The sequence below is a fragment of the Daucus carota genome, chromosome 1 (genome assembly GCF_001625215.2).
Source record: "Daucus carota subsp. sativus chromosome 1, DH1 v3.0, whole genome shotgun sequence".
NCBI classification, from domain to species: domain Eukaryota; kingdom Viridiplantae; phylum Streptophyta; class Magnoliopsida; order Apiales; family Apiaceae; genus Daucus; species Daucus carota.
This window is the reverse complement of record NC_030381.2, coordinates 40,216,674-40,231,364: the sequence shown is the minus strand read 5'-3', so window position 1 is coordinate 40,231,364 and position 14,691 is coordinate 40,216,674. Positions and strand designations below refer to the sequence as shown.

The window sequence follows — 14,691 nt, the reverse complement described above, 5'->3', positions numbered from 1 at the left end:
CATTTTGTGTTCTCGCACTTTACCGTAAATTGTCAACTAAAGTATTGCAAGTGATGTTTTTGAGTAAAGTGCGAGTAGACAAAATGCACTTTACTCCTTAAATTATTAACAGAGTTAATCCAAATTAATGGAATACAACAAAGTGTAATGGAATACAAAGATTGATATTGCAAGTGCTCGGTTTTGAACTATAGTATTACAAATGGTAGGGGTGAGCAAAAAAAACCGAAAAACCGAAACCGAGCCGAAAAACCGAAAAACCAAACCGAAAAAAACCGTAACCGACAAAAACCGAAAAAAACCGTAACCGAACCGAACCGATATAACGGTTTGGTAACGGTTACGGTTTTACCCCTAAAACCGAACCGAAAAACCGAACCGTTTATATAATATATAATAAAAATATAACATTTATTATATATTATTACATATAACATATTATATATATATGTGTGCTACAATATATTAATTATATATTTTAGTAAGAGAAATAGATATAATAAGTATATTAATATTTTTCTTTGTAGAGTAGTTTCTAATCATATAAAAACCGTGAAAAAACCGAAACCGACCCACGGTTAACCGAACCGAAAAAAACCGTTTGAAACGGTTCGGTTACGGTTTCTACCTAAAAACCGAACCGAACCGAAATACACGGTTCGGTAACGGTTTTAGGTAGAAACCGAGCCGAACCGACCCGTGCACACCCCTAACAAATGGTGTCTTGAGTAAAGTAAGAGTATACAAAGTGCACTTTACTCATTATTAAACTAATACTTTATTTTAATTAATATTGGAGGGAAGTGAAAAAGTAAGAGGAGAGAGATGCAATGAAATGATGGGAGTTAAATTGGTTTAGGACATGCTTAGTAGTGCCTCAAAAATGAGGCACTTGTTGGATGCCCTAATGGTTTAAGGCACCACTAGGACATTGTTGGAGCACACCTTTCATTCAAATGCCTTACATTTTAACTTACGACATCCATTTAGGACATTGTTGGACACTTGGACTTGCTCTGAGGAAAAGGATGAAAATAGGCATTCGTCATCATCAATCAAACCCCTTTCCTTTTCCACCGACTTCCTTCATTTACATACCCCTCAGATCGCTGCTTGAATCCAACTTGACCTGTATAAATTCTTCTTGTTAAACTTTGTATGCCTCAAACAATTGAAGAAAATGCAAACATCCTGTCCCAAAACAGTTGATGAAGTTATCGAAGAAATCATGAGAATTCACAGATCTTTACCAGCAAGACCTGGACTTGAAGAAGTTGAAGCTGCCAAGATTTTGATTCGGAACGTTGAAAACGAACAACGGTCCAGAATCGACTTTATTTCGAAGCAAGTTAAGGGTTCTCAAGTTCCTGATGAATTGTTTAAGATTCTACAACAGATGCAGAGGAAGTGGGTGGATTTTCAAAGTAAAGAAGATAGCAGGGAGGCTTTGAAATTGTTGGATCTTGATAATGCACACCATGTGTTTGATGAGTTGATTCAGAGAGCTTCCGTGTGCGTTGAAGGAGGAACTAAAAGTGGTTTTGAGGGTGTTGTTTCGGATTCTTTTGAGCCTTTGTCTTATGATTATCGGGAGTCTTCTGAGCCTTTGTCTTATGATTATCGGGCGGCTGGTGTGCGGGCATCGAGTATTTTGTCTGAAAAGGAGGGTGTTGGTGGTTCTTCTAAGTTGTTTACAAGGGATGATACTTATCTAAACATGTCAAAAGCTACTGTTCATGGGGATGGAATTGGAGGTGGGATGCGATCTGGGGATATTGTAACTCCTATGATTGTGGATTCCACTTTGAAATCTGTAACTAGTACAGGTAAAAATTTAATCTTTCTTATATGTGGGGATTGTGGACGATTCATCTCTATGATAATCTTAGTCTGAACTGATATGTCCAGTTAAACAGACATGTCATTTATGGATGTGGAATTGTAAATATACCTGCCTAAGTATAAGAATGTGCCTTTTTAGTCCTTTTCTTATTTCATAGCTAATAATCCCTAAAAAACTGAGAATCAAGAATTGGCTGACTAGTGACAAAGGTGCTTATATTGGTAATGGTAGGAGGGTGGTCCGATATTCGTCTTCCCCCACTGTATGACTAAAAAATGTATCAACTCCAAAAAAATCATAATCACTTAGATTCGGATAATTAACCTAAAAATTTACTTTGAATGATAGATATGTAGTTATAATTTACAATGGTGTGTTATGAAAATTTGTTATTCTAAAAACATTGTTTTCATGTATAGATAATATGAGAGTGATATTTAGTATAGCATCATCATTGTTAGCTATATATTTATCTAATATTATAATATTAATTTTAACAGCTAATATACATAACATTATATTCTAAGTAAAAAATAATATTTAAATATATATAAGGATTGCCTAAGCGGTTACAATGGTGGTACTTGATAGTAAGGTCTAGGGTTTTATTTCCCCCTCCCCTCCCCTCTACTATAAAAACATACAAACTACCAAAAAAAATACCCCTATTAGATAAATTAGGTGTAACTATTTTTCATCTACAGTTATTATACGTTTCAAAGTTTGATTCTTTTGTAGTACTACTATCGAGCTAATAAATAAATTTAAAAGATGTAGGTGCAAACTATAATTTACATGCTATCTTGCAATTTTGTACCCGTGTTGTCTAAATGTAGACATAGAAGACGTTTTTAAAGGTGTAACTCTGTAACCGTAATAGTTTTAGGGAAGTAGAAACTTGCTTAATTTGAATTAAATAAACAATAATAGTTCACTTTATTTAAATTCCCCATTACTGTTGTCACAAGCTCTTTGAAGTACAGTTCTTCTGCATCTCCTTTTGCCTGTTCAACACGTACTTCACCACATCTCTGTCTTTAGGGCGATCTGCCTTTCAGTTACTTTGTCTTAGCTCAGGCTAGAAGAAGTTCACTGAATCAGATAGTGTATGTATGTAAAGTCAGCAAGCAGATAGTTCACATCGTCAACTCAGTCTCCCGCATACCCTGCCATTGTTTTAAATGGACCAGAGTCCTATATGTATAGCTAAGTTATTCTTACTGCTTAATTATGCTTCCTTATTGTGGAATTTAATATAAAACATGATTTAAATGCTTTTGAAGTGGACTGTCAGAACCATTTTGGTTTCAAATATTGATGCTGATCACTTATATCTCTCTCTATTTTGAAAGGTAAAGATGGTGATAAATTGAGTCTTATAAAGCTTGCTAGTTTAATTGAAGCATCTTCCAGAAAAGGGACTCTGGATCTGAATCTTCGGGGTAAATTGATGGATAAAATAGAATGGTTGCCTGATTCGATTGGCAAGCTGTCAAGTTTGACCACATTGGATCTGTCTGAAAACAGGATATTGGCCTTACCTGCCACTATAGGAGGGCTTTCATCACTGAGAAAGTTGGATTTGCATTCAAACAAAATAAGTGAACTCCCAGATACTATTGGTGATCTTCTTAGCCTGGTTAGTCTTGACTTAAGAGGGAATCAGTTGGCATCTCTCCCCTCCACTTTTGGGAGGTTGGTTCGGCTTGAAGAGCTGGATTTGAGCGCAAATCATCTGCATGTACTTCCAGAATCAATTGGGTCACTTGTCAGCCTAAGAATTTTGGATGTTGAGACCAACAATATTGAAGAAATTCCACATACTATTGCCCATTGTTCCTCACTGAAGGAACTTCGAGCAGATTATAACCGACTTAAAGCCCTACCCGAAGCAGTTGGACGAATCACATCCCTGGAAGTTCTATCTCTGCGTTACAATAATGTCAGTAGATTGCCAACAACGATGGCATCTCTGGCAAGCTTGAGGGAGCTTGATTTAAGTTTCAATGAGCTAGAGTCTGTGCCTGAGAGCTTATGTTTGGCCACCACACTTGTAAAATTGAACATAAGCAACAATTTTGCTGATCTGCATCATCTTCCGATGTCCATTGGAAATCTTGAGTTGTTAGAGGAGTTGAATATGAGCAATAACCAGATAAGAGTCCTACCAGATTCCTTTAGTATGCTGTCCAAATTACGTGTATTGAATGTGGAAGGAAATCCCCTAGAAGTTCCACCCAGAAGTGTTACTGATATGGGGGCAGAGGTAATTTCATTGATCTTGTACACAATTTTGTTTATTATTTCAATGAGATTCTAACAAATGTTTAATATTCCTCAGGCTGTTGTTCAGTACATGGCCGAACTTATTGCAAAGAGAAATGTTAAGTCACTACCTGTCAAGCAGAAGAAGTCTTGGGCTTCTATGTGTTTCCTGTCAGCTTCAAACAAAAGGAAGCGGAATGCCAGTGGCAGTGGTGTTGACGCGATAACCTAATAAACTAAAAGGATTCTTTTTCTTAATAACCTAAGAAACTAAAAGGATTCTTTTGCTTAAGTTTCTGTTTCTTGTTGCTAGCGTAAGCATTTTGGTTAATACAGTGCATTTGTAACAGTAAGATTCTCTCTACAAGCATACTTCTCTGGAAAAAAAAAAAACAAAGACCCAGGACCAGGAGTTAATTTAGGCCACATACAGTAACACACCCCATGCACAGGGATAAATAAAGAGGTTACTTGACAAATATTCATACAACACCTTCTCGGTGGCTAACCACACCCTAAGGATTCAATGAAACAGGGCCCACAAAACCATGTCACCATAGCAACAAGAGAAATTTCATTTTATTTTGTGAGGAGCAAGATAAAATTTTAAATCTTGTAGTTTAGATATTGTTGCTGTCTTGATCAAATTTTAAAATGATTCGAGTGCTGTGTTAATCTGAAACTTTGAAATGCGTTTACAGCTCCATTTTACGAATCATGGTCCAGTTTGATACTTAAAAGTATTTTCAAACACAAAATTAATATCAACTTTTACACACTCTACTCTGTTTAATGAAAAAAGATGTAAAAGCAAGTAGATCGGCCTATTGATTATAGGGGTGAGCATTCGGTTCGGTTAACCGAAAACCGTACCGAAAAACCGAAATAATTTCGGTTCGGTTAACCGATATTTATATTTCGGTTCGGTTTTCGGTAGCCAAATTTTAGATATTTCGGTTTTCGGTTATTCGGTTTTTTTAATTCGGTTAACCGAAAACCGAATGGTTAACCGAATTTCTATACTTTAACTAATAATATAAATATTATATATCTGCAGAGGTAGCAAACTAAGTTTATATATTATATGTACACTGTTTACACTAAGTGAATCAATTGAACTCATCTGCTATTTGATAAAATTGGCACAGATTTGATGCATATATCTGTAAAGAGTTTATAGCAGGCTGCTCGGGTCTGAAAGCAAGGGTCTGAAAAACTGCGTTCAAGTATACTCTGGTCTACAGACTAAAATTAGTAAATAGATTTGTTGCTATTTGATCTACTTGAATCTGTGATAATTTAACATTGTAGATTTCAGATTTCTGAAGAGCATTTTCACATTTTCAAATTTATTTTAAAAATTTCGGTTTATAAATTCGGTTTTCGGTAATAACCGAAATTTAAATTTCGGTTCGGTTATAAAACCGAAATAAATTCGGTTCGGTATTCGGTAGAGGATTTTGGTAAAATTCGGTTTCGGTTAACCGAAAAAAAATTCGGTTTCGGTTTCGGTTAACCGAATGCACACCCCTTATTGAATGCCCTATAAAACAGATCAGGTCAGGGTAAGAAAGGACTTTTTATTGAAAAAATCTCAATTAACCTTTTAAAAATATTTTACTGATATAACGATTATACTTCAATTTAACTAAAAATATCAGATTATTAAAAAAATCTCCGAAAAATCTCTAATAAATTTCAAATTGCTAAATTGACCAATTAATTTCGATTTTCTATTTCAACAACCAAGCTGCAATGTACATTATGCGTTCAATTTGTAAATTTAGTTGGGAGATGGCCTGAGCAACATTTCCTTATTCTTTATTACTAGCACAAGAAACCGAATAAATAAATGGAAGTTGATTCATGCTTATCAGCTGAGTCTCTTTGTTTTACATGATAGGTGGGTTGTCGATGAGTTTGAGAAAGCTCGGCACTTGCTGGAACATGTAGCATGTGATTTCCAATTTTTTTTGACAAATATGACTTATAACCTTACAAGTTAGTATCTGTTCTAATAAATTCTCGGGGTGAACCAAAGTCATACCCAGGACCGACGACAGATGATAAGCTCTTAACAACTGATCTAACAAATTCTCGGGGTGAGCCAGGGTCAAACCCAAGATATAAATGCACGTTCCTATCCCTTTGAAACTATCTTCCATGTTAGACTTTTCAATTTAAAGGTGGAGCGAAATGTACGCTTCAATAAATATGAAGAATTTTAATCACTATTGAACATGAACACGACATTTCAATAAAAATGAAGAGAGATACAATTCCCATCATATTCTTATTTTACAACGAATATGTATGCCATTATGGTAAGAAAGCCATTATCTATTGAGAAAGAAGACTTCTTTCACAAAAAGGTCAGAATGCCCGTAAACTGAACAACGTAACAAAAATTTAAACAATAAGAAAAACCTGTAGTTAATCATTTGAATAGATCTTAACTAGTAACTAGAGTATATGCTTTTACATTATTAAGAACACTTTCTTTAGGGGGCTTCCTCTTCTATGCTATAAAACATTTTACTCCAAAAAATGTGTCCCAATAATCAAACAAACACATGCAAGAAAACCAAAAAATCTGAAAAACATTTTCTGCGATTGTTTAGTCACATTAATAAATCATAGTGTCATTTAAGCTTTTGCAGAACTTATCTTTTATTTTAAAACCCTCTATCCTACAACTTCATCTAACATCTGGCAGTTATAAAACCTGTCCAACCCATACTAAACCCATTTTATCCAATACACCTAATTCATAATACTGCCTGTAACTTCTAGCAGCCACACAGAACTAAACAAAATTCCTTATGGAAGCTACTGAAACTTAATACATATATCAATAAACAATCAAAGCCCATAAAAGTAAAATCATACATATTCATCACAAGCTTCCCTCCCACTTCACAATTAAATCACATCACACTTTAGTTATCTATAGTGAAAAAAAAAAAAAAAAAAACAAGTAGCAGATTCTTATTGCGGTGGCTCTTTAACAGGTAAAACCCTCCACTATATTTCTTTGCATTTTTTGTATCATTTTTGTGTACCTGTTATAAATCTAAAGATGGGAATGAACATAAACTGAACATCAAAAAGAAAAAGTAAAAAAAATGCAGGGATTAGGTTTTTCATAGGTGCCTAAATCACAAGAACCAAAACCAAACCTACATTCATATTATTAGTCATTATAGATACACATATAAATTCGGGTTAATGGACAAAAAGATCACTGAACTCGTGGCCAACTTGCAGTTGGATCACTGAACTCAAAAAGTTTGCAAACGGATCACAGAACTGGATTTAACTTGCAGTCAACTCACTGAACTAATAAAAACTTGCATTTAGGTCACTGCACCGTTAAGTATTAGTTGACTTTAACGGAATCCGTCAAGAAAAATAAAAAAAACTTTAAAAAAAATATAAAAATTGATTTTTTTTTAAAAAAAATCTGAAAATTTTGAAAAAACTTCAAAAATTCAAAAGTTTTGAAAATTGGATAAAATTCTGAAATAATTTTAATTTGAAAATTTTAGGTATTTCTTTTTTGAATTCCATATTTTTTTGATTGTTTTCAAAAAAATTAGATTTTTTTCGAAGTTTTAACTTTTTTTTTCATATTTTTAAAAAATTCCATATATTTTTTTATAGCTTTTTCAAAATTTTCAAAATTTTTAAGTTTTCAGTTTTTTAAAGAAATCGGATTTTTTATAGCTTTTTCAAAATTTTCAATTTTTTTAGGTTTTCAGTTTTTTTAAAAAAATCAAAATTTTTTAATTTTTTTCAAAGTTTTTTTATTCTTTTTAATTTTTTTAACGGATTCCGTTAAGTCAACTGATACTTAACAACACAATGACCTAAATGCAATATTTTATTAGTTCAGTGAGTTGACGGCAAGTTAAATCTAGTTCTGTGATCCGTTTGCAAACTTTTTGAGTTCGGTAACCCAACTGCAAGTTGGCCATGAGTTCAATTATCTTTTTGCCTATTAACCCCATATAATTCAATATAGAAAACCTCCTAATTATGTTTTTAAATAGATATGTAATTGTAGTTCCACTTACCACTTTATACTGTGCTGGGCCAACTAACAACATAAACTTTACAATAATGTGTCATTAATTGTTCATTTCTGTTACTATTGGAGAATGACTGACTGCAGGACAGGCAGAGCTGCAGCTACACTATTGCAGGGGACACCAAAAACCACATCATCATCATTGTTATAGTACTGAAACAAGGTATTTTTTTTATACGAAATATGAGGTTTACAGAACAATTAGTTATAATAAAAAATTATACACGAGATAAACTACTACTCAGAACTAGCTAGAAAAAAAAAACTTGCCAAAGATTATAGTACTTCCGCATTCTTAAAACTTATCAGTCGATAATTTCCTCTAGATTACAAATGCTTCAAGCTGTTACCCAGACTCGTGTACTGGTTCCAACTTCCAAGTGTCAGATTCTGAGTTGTATAGGATTTAAAATTTGTGAATATGGTTCCAATACCAAAGAGTGGTGCAGTGGTTGAGCATACAACCTTTAACATAAGTGAATCTATACATACTTTTTATATAGTTTACAACAGATATCATTGCGTCTTCTAGCAATAAAACACACACACAAACACATGACACAACTATACATGTCATAATAATATAGCATAATCATGACGCTTTAGAAACAAGTTGTTTCAAAGCCTTCAAAACAAGTTGTAAGACTTGTAAATCATTTTGAACTAGATCACTGCTATCTGGTTTTTACATAAAGGATCCAACTAGATTCCCATGCCAACACCCATGTTTACGAGGACACATTTGAAGAGCTAGGGTAATGGAGGTTTCAGGGAAAATGGAACAAGTGAGTAATCCCGGTGTACTTCCAGTGTTATTATCTTCTGCAAGTGCTTCTGCCTAGATGTATTTCGATTCTAAAATAGGAAATTTGATTATTGTTATGTATAAATTTAAGATCACTTTTTGTTTGATTATTACTATTTAATAGTTGATTGTTTGAAAGTTTTAAGATTCTTACTCGACTCTTTTTATAAAGTAAGAAAAATAATAATAGGGTTTTCTAATATGATAATTACCTCACTTCACTTAAAATATTTAATTGGGGGGTGGGGTTCTGAACACCAAACCTTTAAAAATTGTCATGGTAGGGCTTGACACTATTTATCTCTTTTCTTAGTCTTTCCGCCCTCTATTCTATGGCTTCTCCATCTAATTTCTGAGTTTCCAGAATTCATCTAGCTTCCTAAAGCTTGAATATTTTATTTCTCATTTGGAATATTACATCTAAGCAGTAAGTAGATAAGTAGGTAATGTTTATCATGCTACTTAATCATAGCATTAACTTAGAAGTTATTTGCAAAGATTAACGACTAGAAACAATCCAGTTAAACAAAAGCATTCAGAACAAGGTCTGCATAAGAAATCAATTTCACGATGAAAGTGCAAACCAGATAATGTGAGCCAGAAACTATAAATAATTTCTAAGATTGAGTTTACTTCGCACGATTAATTAGTTCTTTGGATGGTTTTTTTCTCTCAGTAACATACCATATGAAACAGCTAACAGTCACAAGACCAATCACATGAGTTGAAGAGCACAAATACATAGCAAAAACAGGGAGAAAAGAAATCCCCTCTTCACAGTTTCAGCTGTTCCAAAGGTCAAAAACATACACCTTCATTGCCACAAAACTAATGCCGACGGGCAAGTATCTAAAAGATAATTGGTAAACCTTAAAAATTATCCATACGAGCAGTAAGTAGAATATATACAGATAAAACGATTCAGTATAATCACAAGTGTGAGTAAATATAACAACATAACATATAGCATATTATTATAAATTTATAACAGTCATTGCCAGTTGAATACAGTGATCGAAAAACATAAAACAGGAATAAGCTTACAAACACATACACACACAAACATAGAGATATAAAGTCTGAAACACGAAACCAATCATACCCTACTCAACTTGTTTAACAGGAGCAGGAGCATCCACCGCAACCGCAACATAGCCCAATTTCCTCTTGGCAGCCGTGACCTCATCATCATCGTCATCCTCCTCATCCGATTCATTAGCACCGAAATCGAAAGTCCTGGGCGAGCAAATATACCAAACCAAATACATAAAGGCGGCAGTGAGAGCGCCACAACCAACGCCAAAAAGCAGAGCACTAACAATACTCAAGATATCGAGCGTGCGATCGCGAATGGAATTGCCGACAGAGGAGTCAAAATTGACCGGGTTGTGAGTTGACTTTTGGGGAGTGGAGATCAGAAAGGGGCGGTTGAGGGAGGCGCCCTCGGCGGAGAAGGTGATGGGCTGACGGAGCGAAGTGGTGTACGAGAAAGTGATGAAACGGGGATTGGAGAAGAGGAGATTAGGGTTTTGATTTGAGGAGAAAGAGGATGAAGAGGAGGAGGATATGAAAAGGATTGTTTTGCAAGGTCTTGCATTTGCAGAGATGGTGAACAAAGCAAGGAGGAGAAGGGTCGAGAGGAGGAGGAGACGCTGAATCGCCATTGTCAATTTGGGATTTTTTTGTTTAAAGCTTTGTTTGGTTTGTGTGAGCTACTCGATTTTTACATATAGCCTGTATAGCCTTTCAGCAAGGGGTAATGGGGTATACACGATTCCATAAACCCGATCAAACCGAACCGCTCACTTTTCGACTGAACCAACCTAAATTTTTTTAACTTAATATGTACTTGATTTTAAAAATATATAAATCCTATTTAATTGGGTTAATCAACGGGTTGAGTTTTTTTGGGCCGAATCAAACCAACCCGAATAAAAAATAAAATATTTTAAATATTATATATATGCATAACTCAGCACCCTGAATATAATTTAAATATATTTTGTTGTCAAAATTAGTGATTAGTGTTACAAATATATAATTATTGTTCAGCAAATGTATATCTTTTGCGATGTTTCCAAAGGTAAAGTTTCTTAACCTCTGTACCTCAGAGAAATTTATTATGAAATATTAAGTTACTAGCAGTACATGTTTCAGTTTTATCCAGTAGTCTGATCTGATTATACTAGTATGCATTGGAGAGTTGAGCATCTGTTTAATTTTTTTTATTATATATTTAATAAATCTACTAACCGATTCAAACTGGAACACTACAAATTGGTTTGGTTTTAGGGGTTACATGGTTAAGGTTTATTTGAAATTTTGAAAATCCGATTTGATTGGTTGGGTTGTTAAATTCCAATAAACCGACCAACCCGAACCGTATACACCTACTCGTGTAACCGTATACACCTACTCGTGTAGTCGTATCACTTGAGTCTATCTTAACACGACTCCCTCCGTCTCAGAATACATGTCCATTTTGATTCTCGAGAAGCCAAATTGACTGATCTTTGACTAAATGTTTAAAAATATTTATATATTATTTTAAAGAAACAGAAAGTTAAATTTTAAAATAGACAAGATGTACTTTCAAATGGTAATTTTTTTTTAATTTTTCTCAATTATATAATTTATTTAAAATCCTGTTAAAATATAGTCAATTTGACTAGTTAAAAGTCAAAAGGGACATGCATTTTAAGAGCATTTTAAGACAGAGGGAGTATTTGCCCTTCGTTTTTTGGTACACCATTGAAGTGTTTTTATCATTGTCATTTAAAATATAATAAACTTTTCATTATTTGGATAATCTAATATTAGTCTATAATTCGTGCGACACACGGGGGCGTTATATCGATTTAATAACTTTTTATATGTATTCAAATAATTATTTTTTTTATTATGTTATTTATGAGATTCGGACCTTATACTTCGCAGTATCTCAGTGTCAATCCAACAATCAATTTGATTTAAGTTATCTAACGATTATAATATATTGTACAGAACTACAAACAATTGACTAACTTTTTTTTCATTTTTGGCTTTAATGATATAATATGGATTGGTTTGGGAATCAAAATTATGGAAGAAATTTTTGTGAAAATCTAAATTTTGTAGGAAATTGAGTAACAAAATAACAATCATCATATCTATGTTCATCTATATGATCAAGATTTACACGATACAAAACTGTATTTGATAAATTAAACCCATCTCTCTAAGTTCATTTATACGATCAGGATTTACATGATATCAAACTGTATTTGATAAATTAAACCCATCTAACTATCGTTACGTGTATTGTCCGATCCCGACCAAGTCCTCGCCGATCGTCCTTCTTCTCCGGCTCGACCAACCCAAGTCATTCCCTTCCGTACCCATTTCCTGATCTTTCTTCTTCAGTCCCTTCCCATTCCTTCTTATTTTCTGATTATCTTTTTTCTCATCTCTGACAACCTTGCTCTCTCTTAACCACCTTGTCACTGCTCTTCGTATGCACTTCTTATTATTATTTAGATAAATTACTTAATATTCCCTCCTTCCCATTTTATCTATCTAATTTGACTTTTACACGTATATTAAGAAAATTGTTTAAAACGGGGTTGTTTAAAATTGTTGCCACCTCCTGCTTTCATAATTTCCATCATATTTAGCTATAGTGTTAAATATATCTTATTGAGCTTGTCACAGTGAAGATCTTCAAAAGTCTGTTCAACAGCCTGCACAAGTTCATCTATAATTCTCGGTGCTTTTTCATGCCGCAAAGTTTGGATTGCTCTAAAAAACCAAGTCCAACACATTCAAGTCAAGACTATGATGGGGTTGAAAAGTTAATATGATATCAAATCCATCTCTATGAGTAGCTGCAACAAATTCTGAATCATCCAAATTGATATGATATAATACCACCTCCATTACCACCAGGCCCACTTAAAAATAATAGCAGGAACCATTTATTCAATCATCATTCTTCTTGTCACGTCTTTGTTTATTGGATTTATAGGTTTAGTCTCTAAAGTGCATGCCGGTCCATTCCTACTTTTTCTTTTAGCCGGTTCCTTTGTGACAAAAGGAAATATACCAAGCTTCCTGTTAAACATGGTGTTACGGAGTGTGTCAAATCTTTGACGTGCCACCACACATAAGAACATAATTTTATCAATAAAATTAGAACTTTTAGAGGAACGCAAGGGAGGACTCTCATCAGGGAGAAGATACTACTTTTGACACTTTTTTGTCATAATAATCCATTTTTCATCTATGTGGACAACATTTAACATGCTAAAAAATAATGAAACATTTAAATTTAAATCACGTGTAAGCATTATCTAATACTCCTTCCGTTCTTTTCTAAGTGTCCATTTTGAAAAAAGCATACATATTAAAGAATCCTTTGTCGTATAATTTTATTTTTTCTCCTAATTAATATCTTGAAAATGATAAACTTAATTAAGTTTTGAACAAGTTAAGTCTTGGAAATAGTAGTTATGAGCGCAGATTTGAAAATTTTTCACTAAATTTGCTTTGAATGGTAAATAAACATGTAAATAGCAACAAAATTTATTTTAAAAATGTACATATAAACATAATGGAAGGAGTAAATGATAATAATTCAACCGTCAAACAATCAAGATTGTTTATGTGTTGGATGGGTTTAAAAACCCGGCGTTTTGGTTTATAAATTAGAAAAACTTTTTTTTAATGTTTGTGTAAAAGGCCAATAAGTATTCGTAAGAAGGTGTGAATACTAGTTTTTATTTTATGGCTTCTACTTATTTTCCAAACAATTTAATCACTTATTAGTTTTAATTTTCTTTTAACTTCTAATTTACATTTTTACTTTAAACAAAAAATACTTAATTTAAACTCAACCAAACGGCCCCTAAAGTTCGTATTTAAAATCCTCGTATTGACAATATATATTACCCTCTCCGTCCTATTTTATATAACCCTTATTTTTTGGACGTTCCAAAAAAAAAAAAACCTCTTATACTTACTATTTTTCTAACACTATTTTTGACTATTTCATCCCTTATTTCTCTATTTTATACATTTTTTATTAAATAAACAATATTACACCCGTTATTTTCAACAATTAACGGATATCACATAACCGAATAACTTGGTATTAATGAACGTGTTTCTGCTGCTAATTATTTTATTACAGCTTCTACAACTATATATTCAATAATTTAATCATGTTTAACTCAGTATGATATCAATAGTTCAATTTTTTTTTAAAGTAAGGTTATAAGTCATATTTGTCAAAAAAATCAATAGTTCAAATCTAAAACTCGGAATCATGATTAACTTAAATTTCTTAGTTTCTGATCATACCAATCTATCTATACTATACTATTACTATACTATAATAAGCCAACATGGGTATAATCTATTGTACAAAATTTTGGTATGGTCATGTCTTAGTTATGTTTTTTTGATTTGGTACTCTCAAACTAAACTTCTATAACATGTGCATACACTGTTAAAATGTTTCATATACTAAAAACACTCATCATAGTTAAAATAAAGTTATAAATATACAATTTTGAATATCTTTTTTTTAAAACAAGATCCTTCATATAATTCTTTTTAACTCTAATCCGTTACACGACAAATATAGTATCCACATATTAATAACAACAAAATATTTATAAATAGATAATAAATTATAAAAGCTGAATTTTT

The 14,691-nt window shown here is 32.9% G+C and overlaps 2 protein-coding genes across 2 annotated transcripts; one reads left to right on the top strand and one right to left on the bottom strand.

Moving 5' to 3' along the window:
* The first annotated feature begins 984 nt into the window (after positions 1 to 984).
* LOC108228143 (plant intracellular Ras-group-related LRR protein 4) lies at positions 985 to 4,457 on the top strand. The gene is made up of 3 exons (XM_017403678.2): positions 985 to 1,826; positions 3,196 to 4,109; positions 4,185 to 4,457. Exons 1-3 carry the CDS (start codon positions 1,181 to 1,183, stop codon positions 4,338 to 4,340), a joined length of 1,716 nt encoding a protein of 571 aa, XP_017259167.1. The 5' UTR covers positions 985 to 1,180; the 3' UTR covers positions 4,341 to 4,457.
* Positions 4,458 to 10,106: 5,649 nt separating this feature from the next.
* LOC108206795 (uncharacterized) lies at positions 10,107 to 10,667 on the bottom strand. The gene has a single exon (XM_017377208.2). It carries the CDS (start codon positions 10,665 to 10,667, stop codon positions 10,107 to 10,109), a length of 561 nt encoding a protein of 186 aa, XP_017232697.1.
* Positions 10,668 to 14,691: the final 4,024 nt, after the last annotated feature.

Coding starts and splice junctions, on each gene's coding strand:
- LOC108228143 (XM_017403678.2), top strand. CDS start 1,181: ATGCAAACATCCTGTCCCAAAACAGTTGATGAAGTTATCGAAGAAATC. Junction 1,827..3,195: donor GAAATCTGTAACTAGTACAG/GTAAAAATTTAA, acceptor CTATTTTGAAAG/GTAAAGATGGTGATAAATTG. Junction 4,110..4,184: donor TTACTGATATGGGGGCAGAG/GTAATTTCATTG, acceptor AATATTCCTCAG/GCTGTTGTTCAGTACATGGC.
- LOC108206795 (XM_017377208.2), bottom strand. CDS start 10,667: ATGGCGATTCAGCGTCTCCTCCTCCTCTCGACCCTTCTCCTCCTTGCT.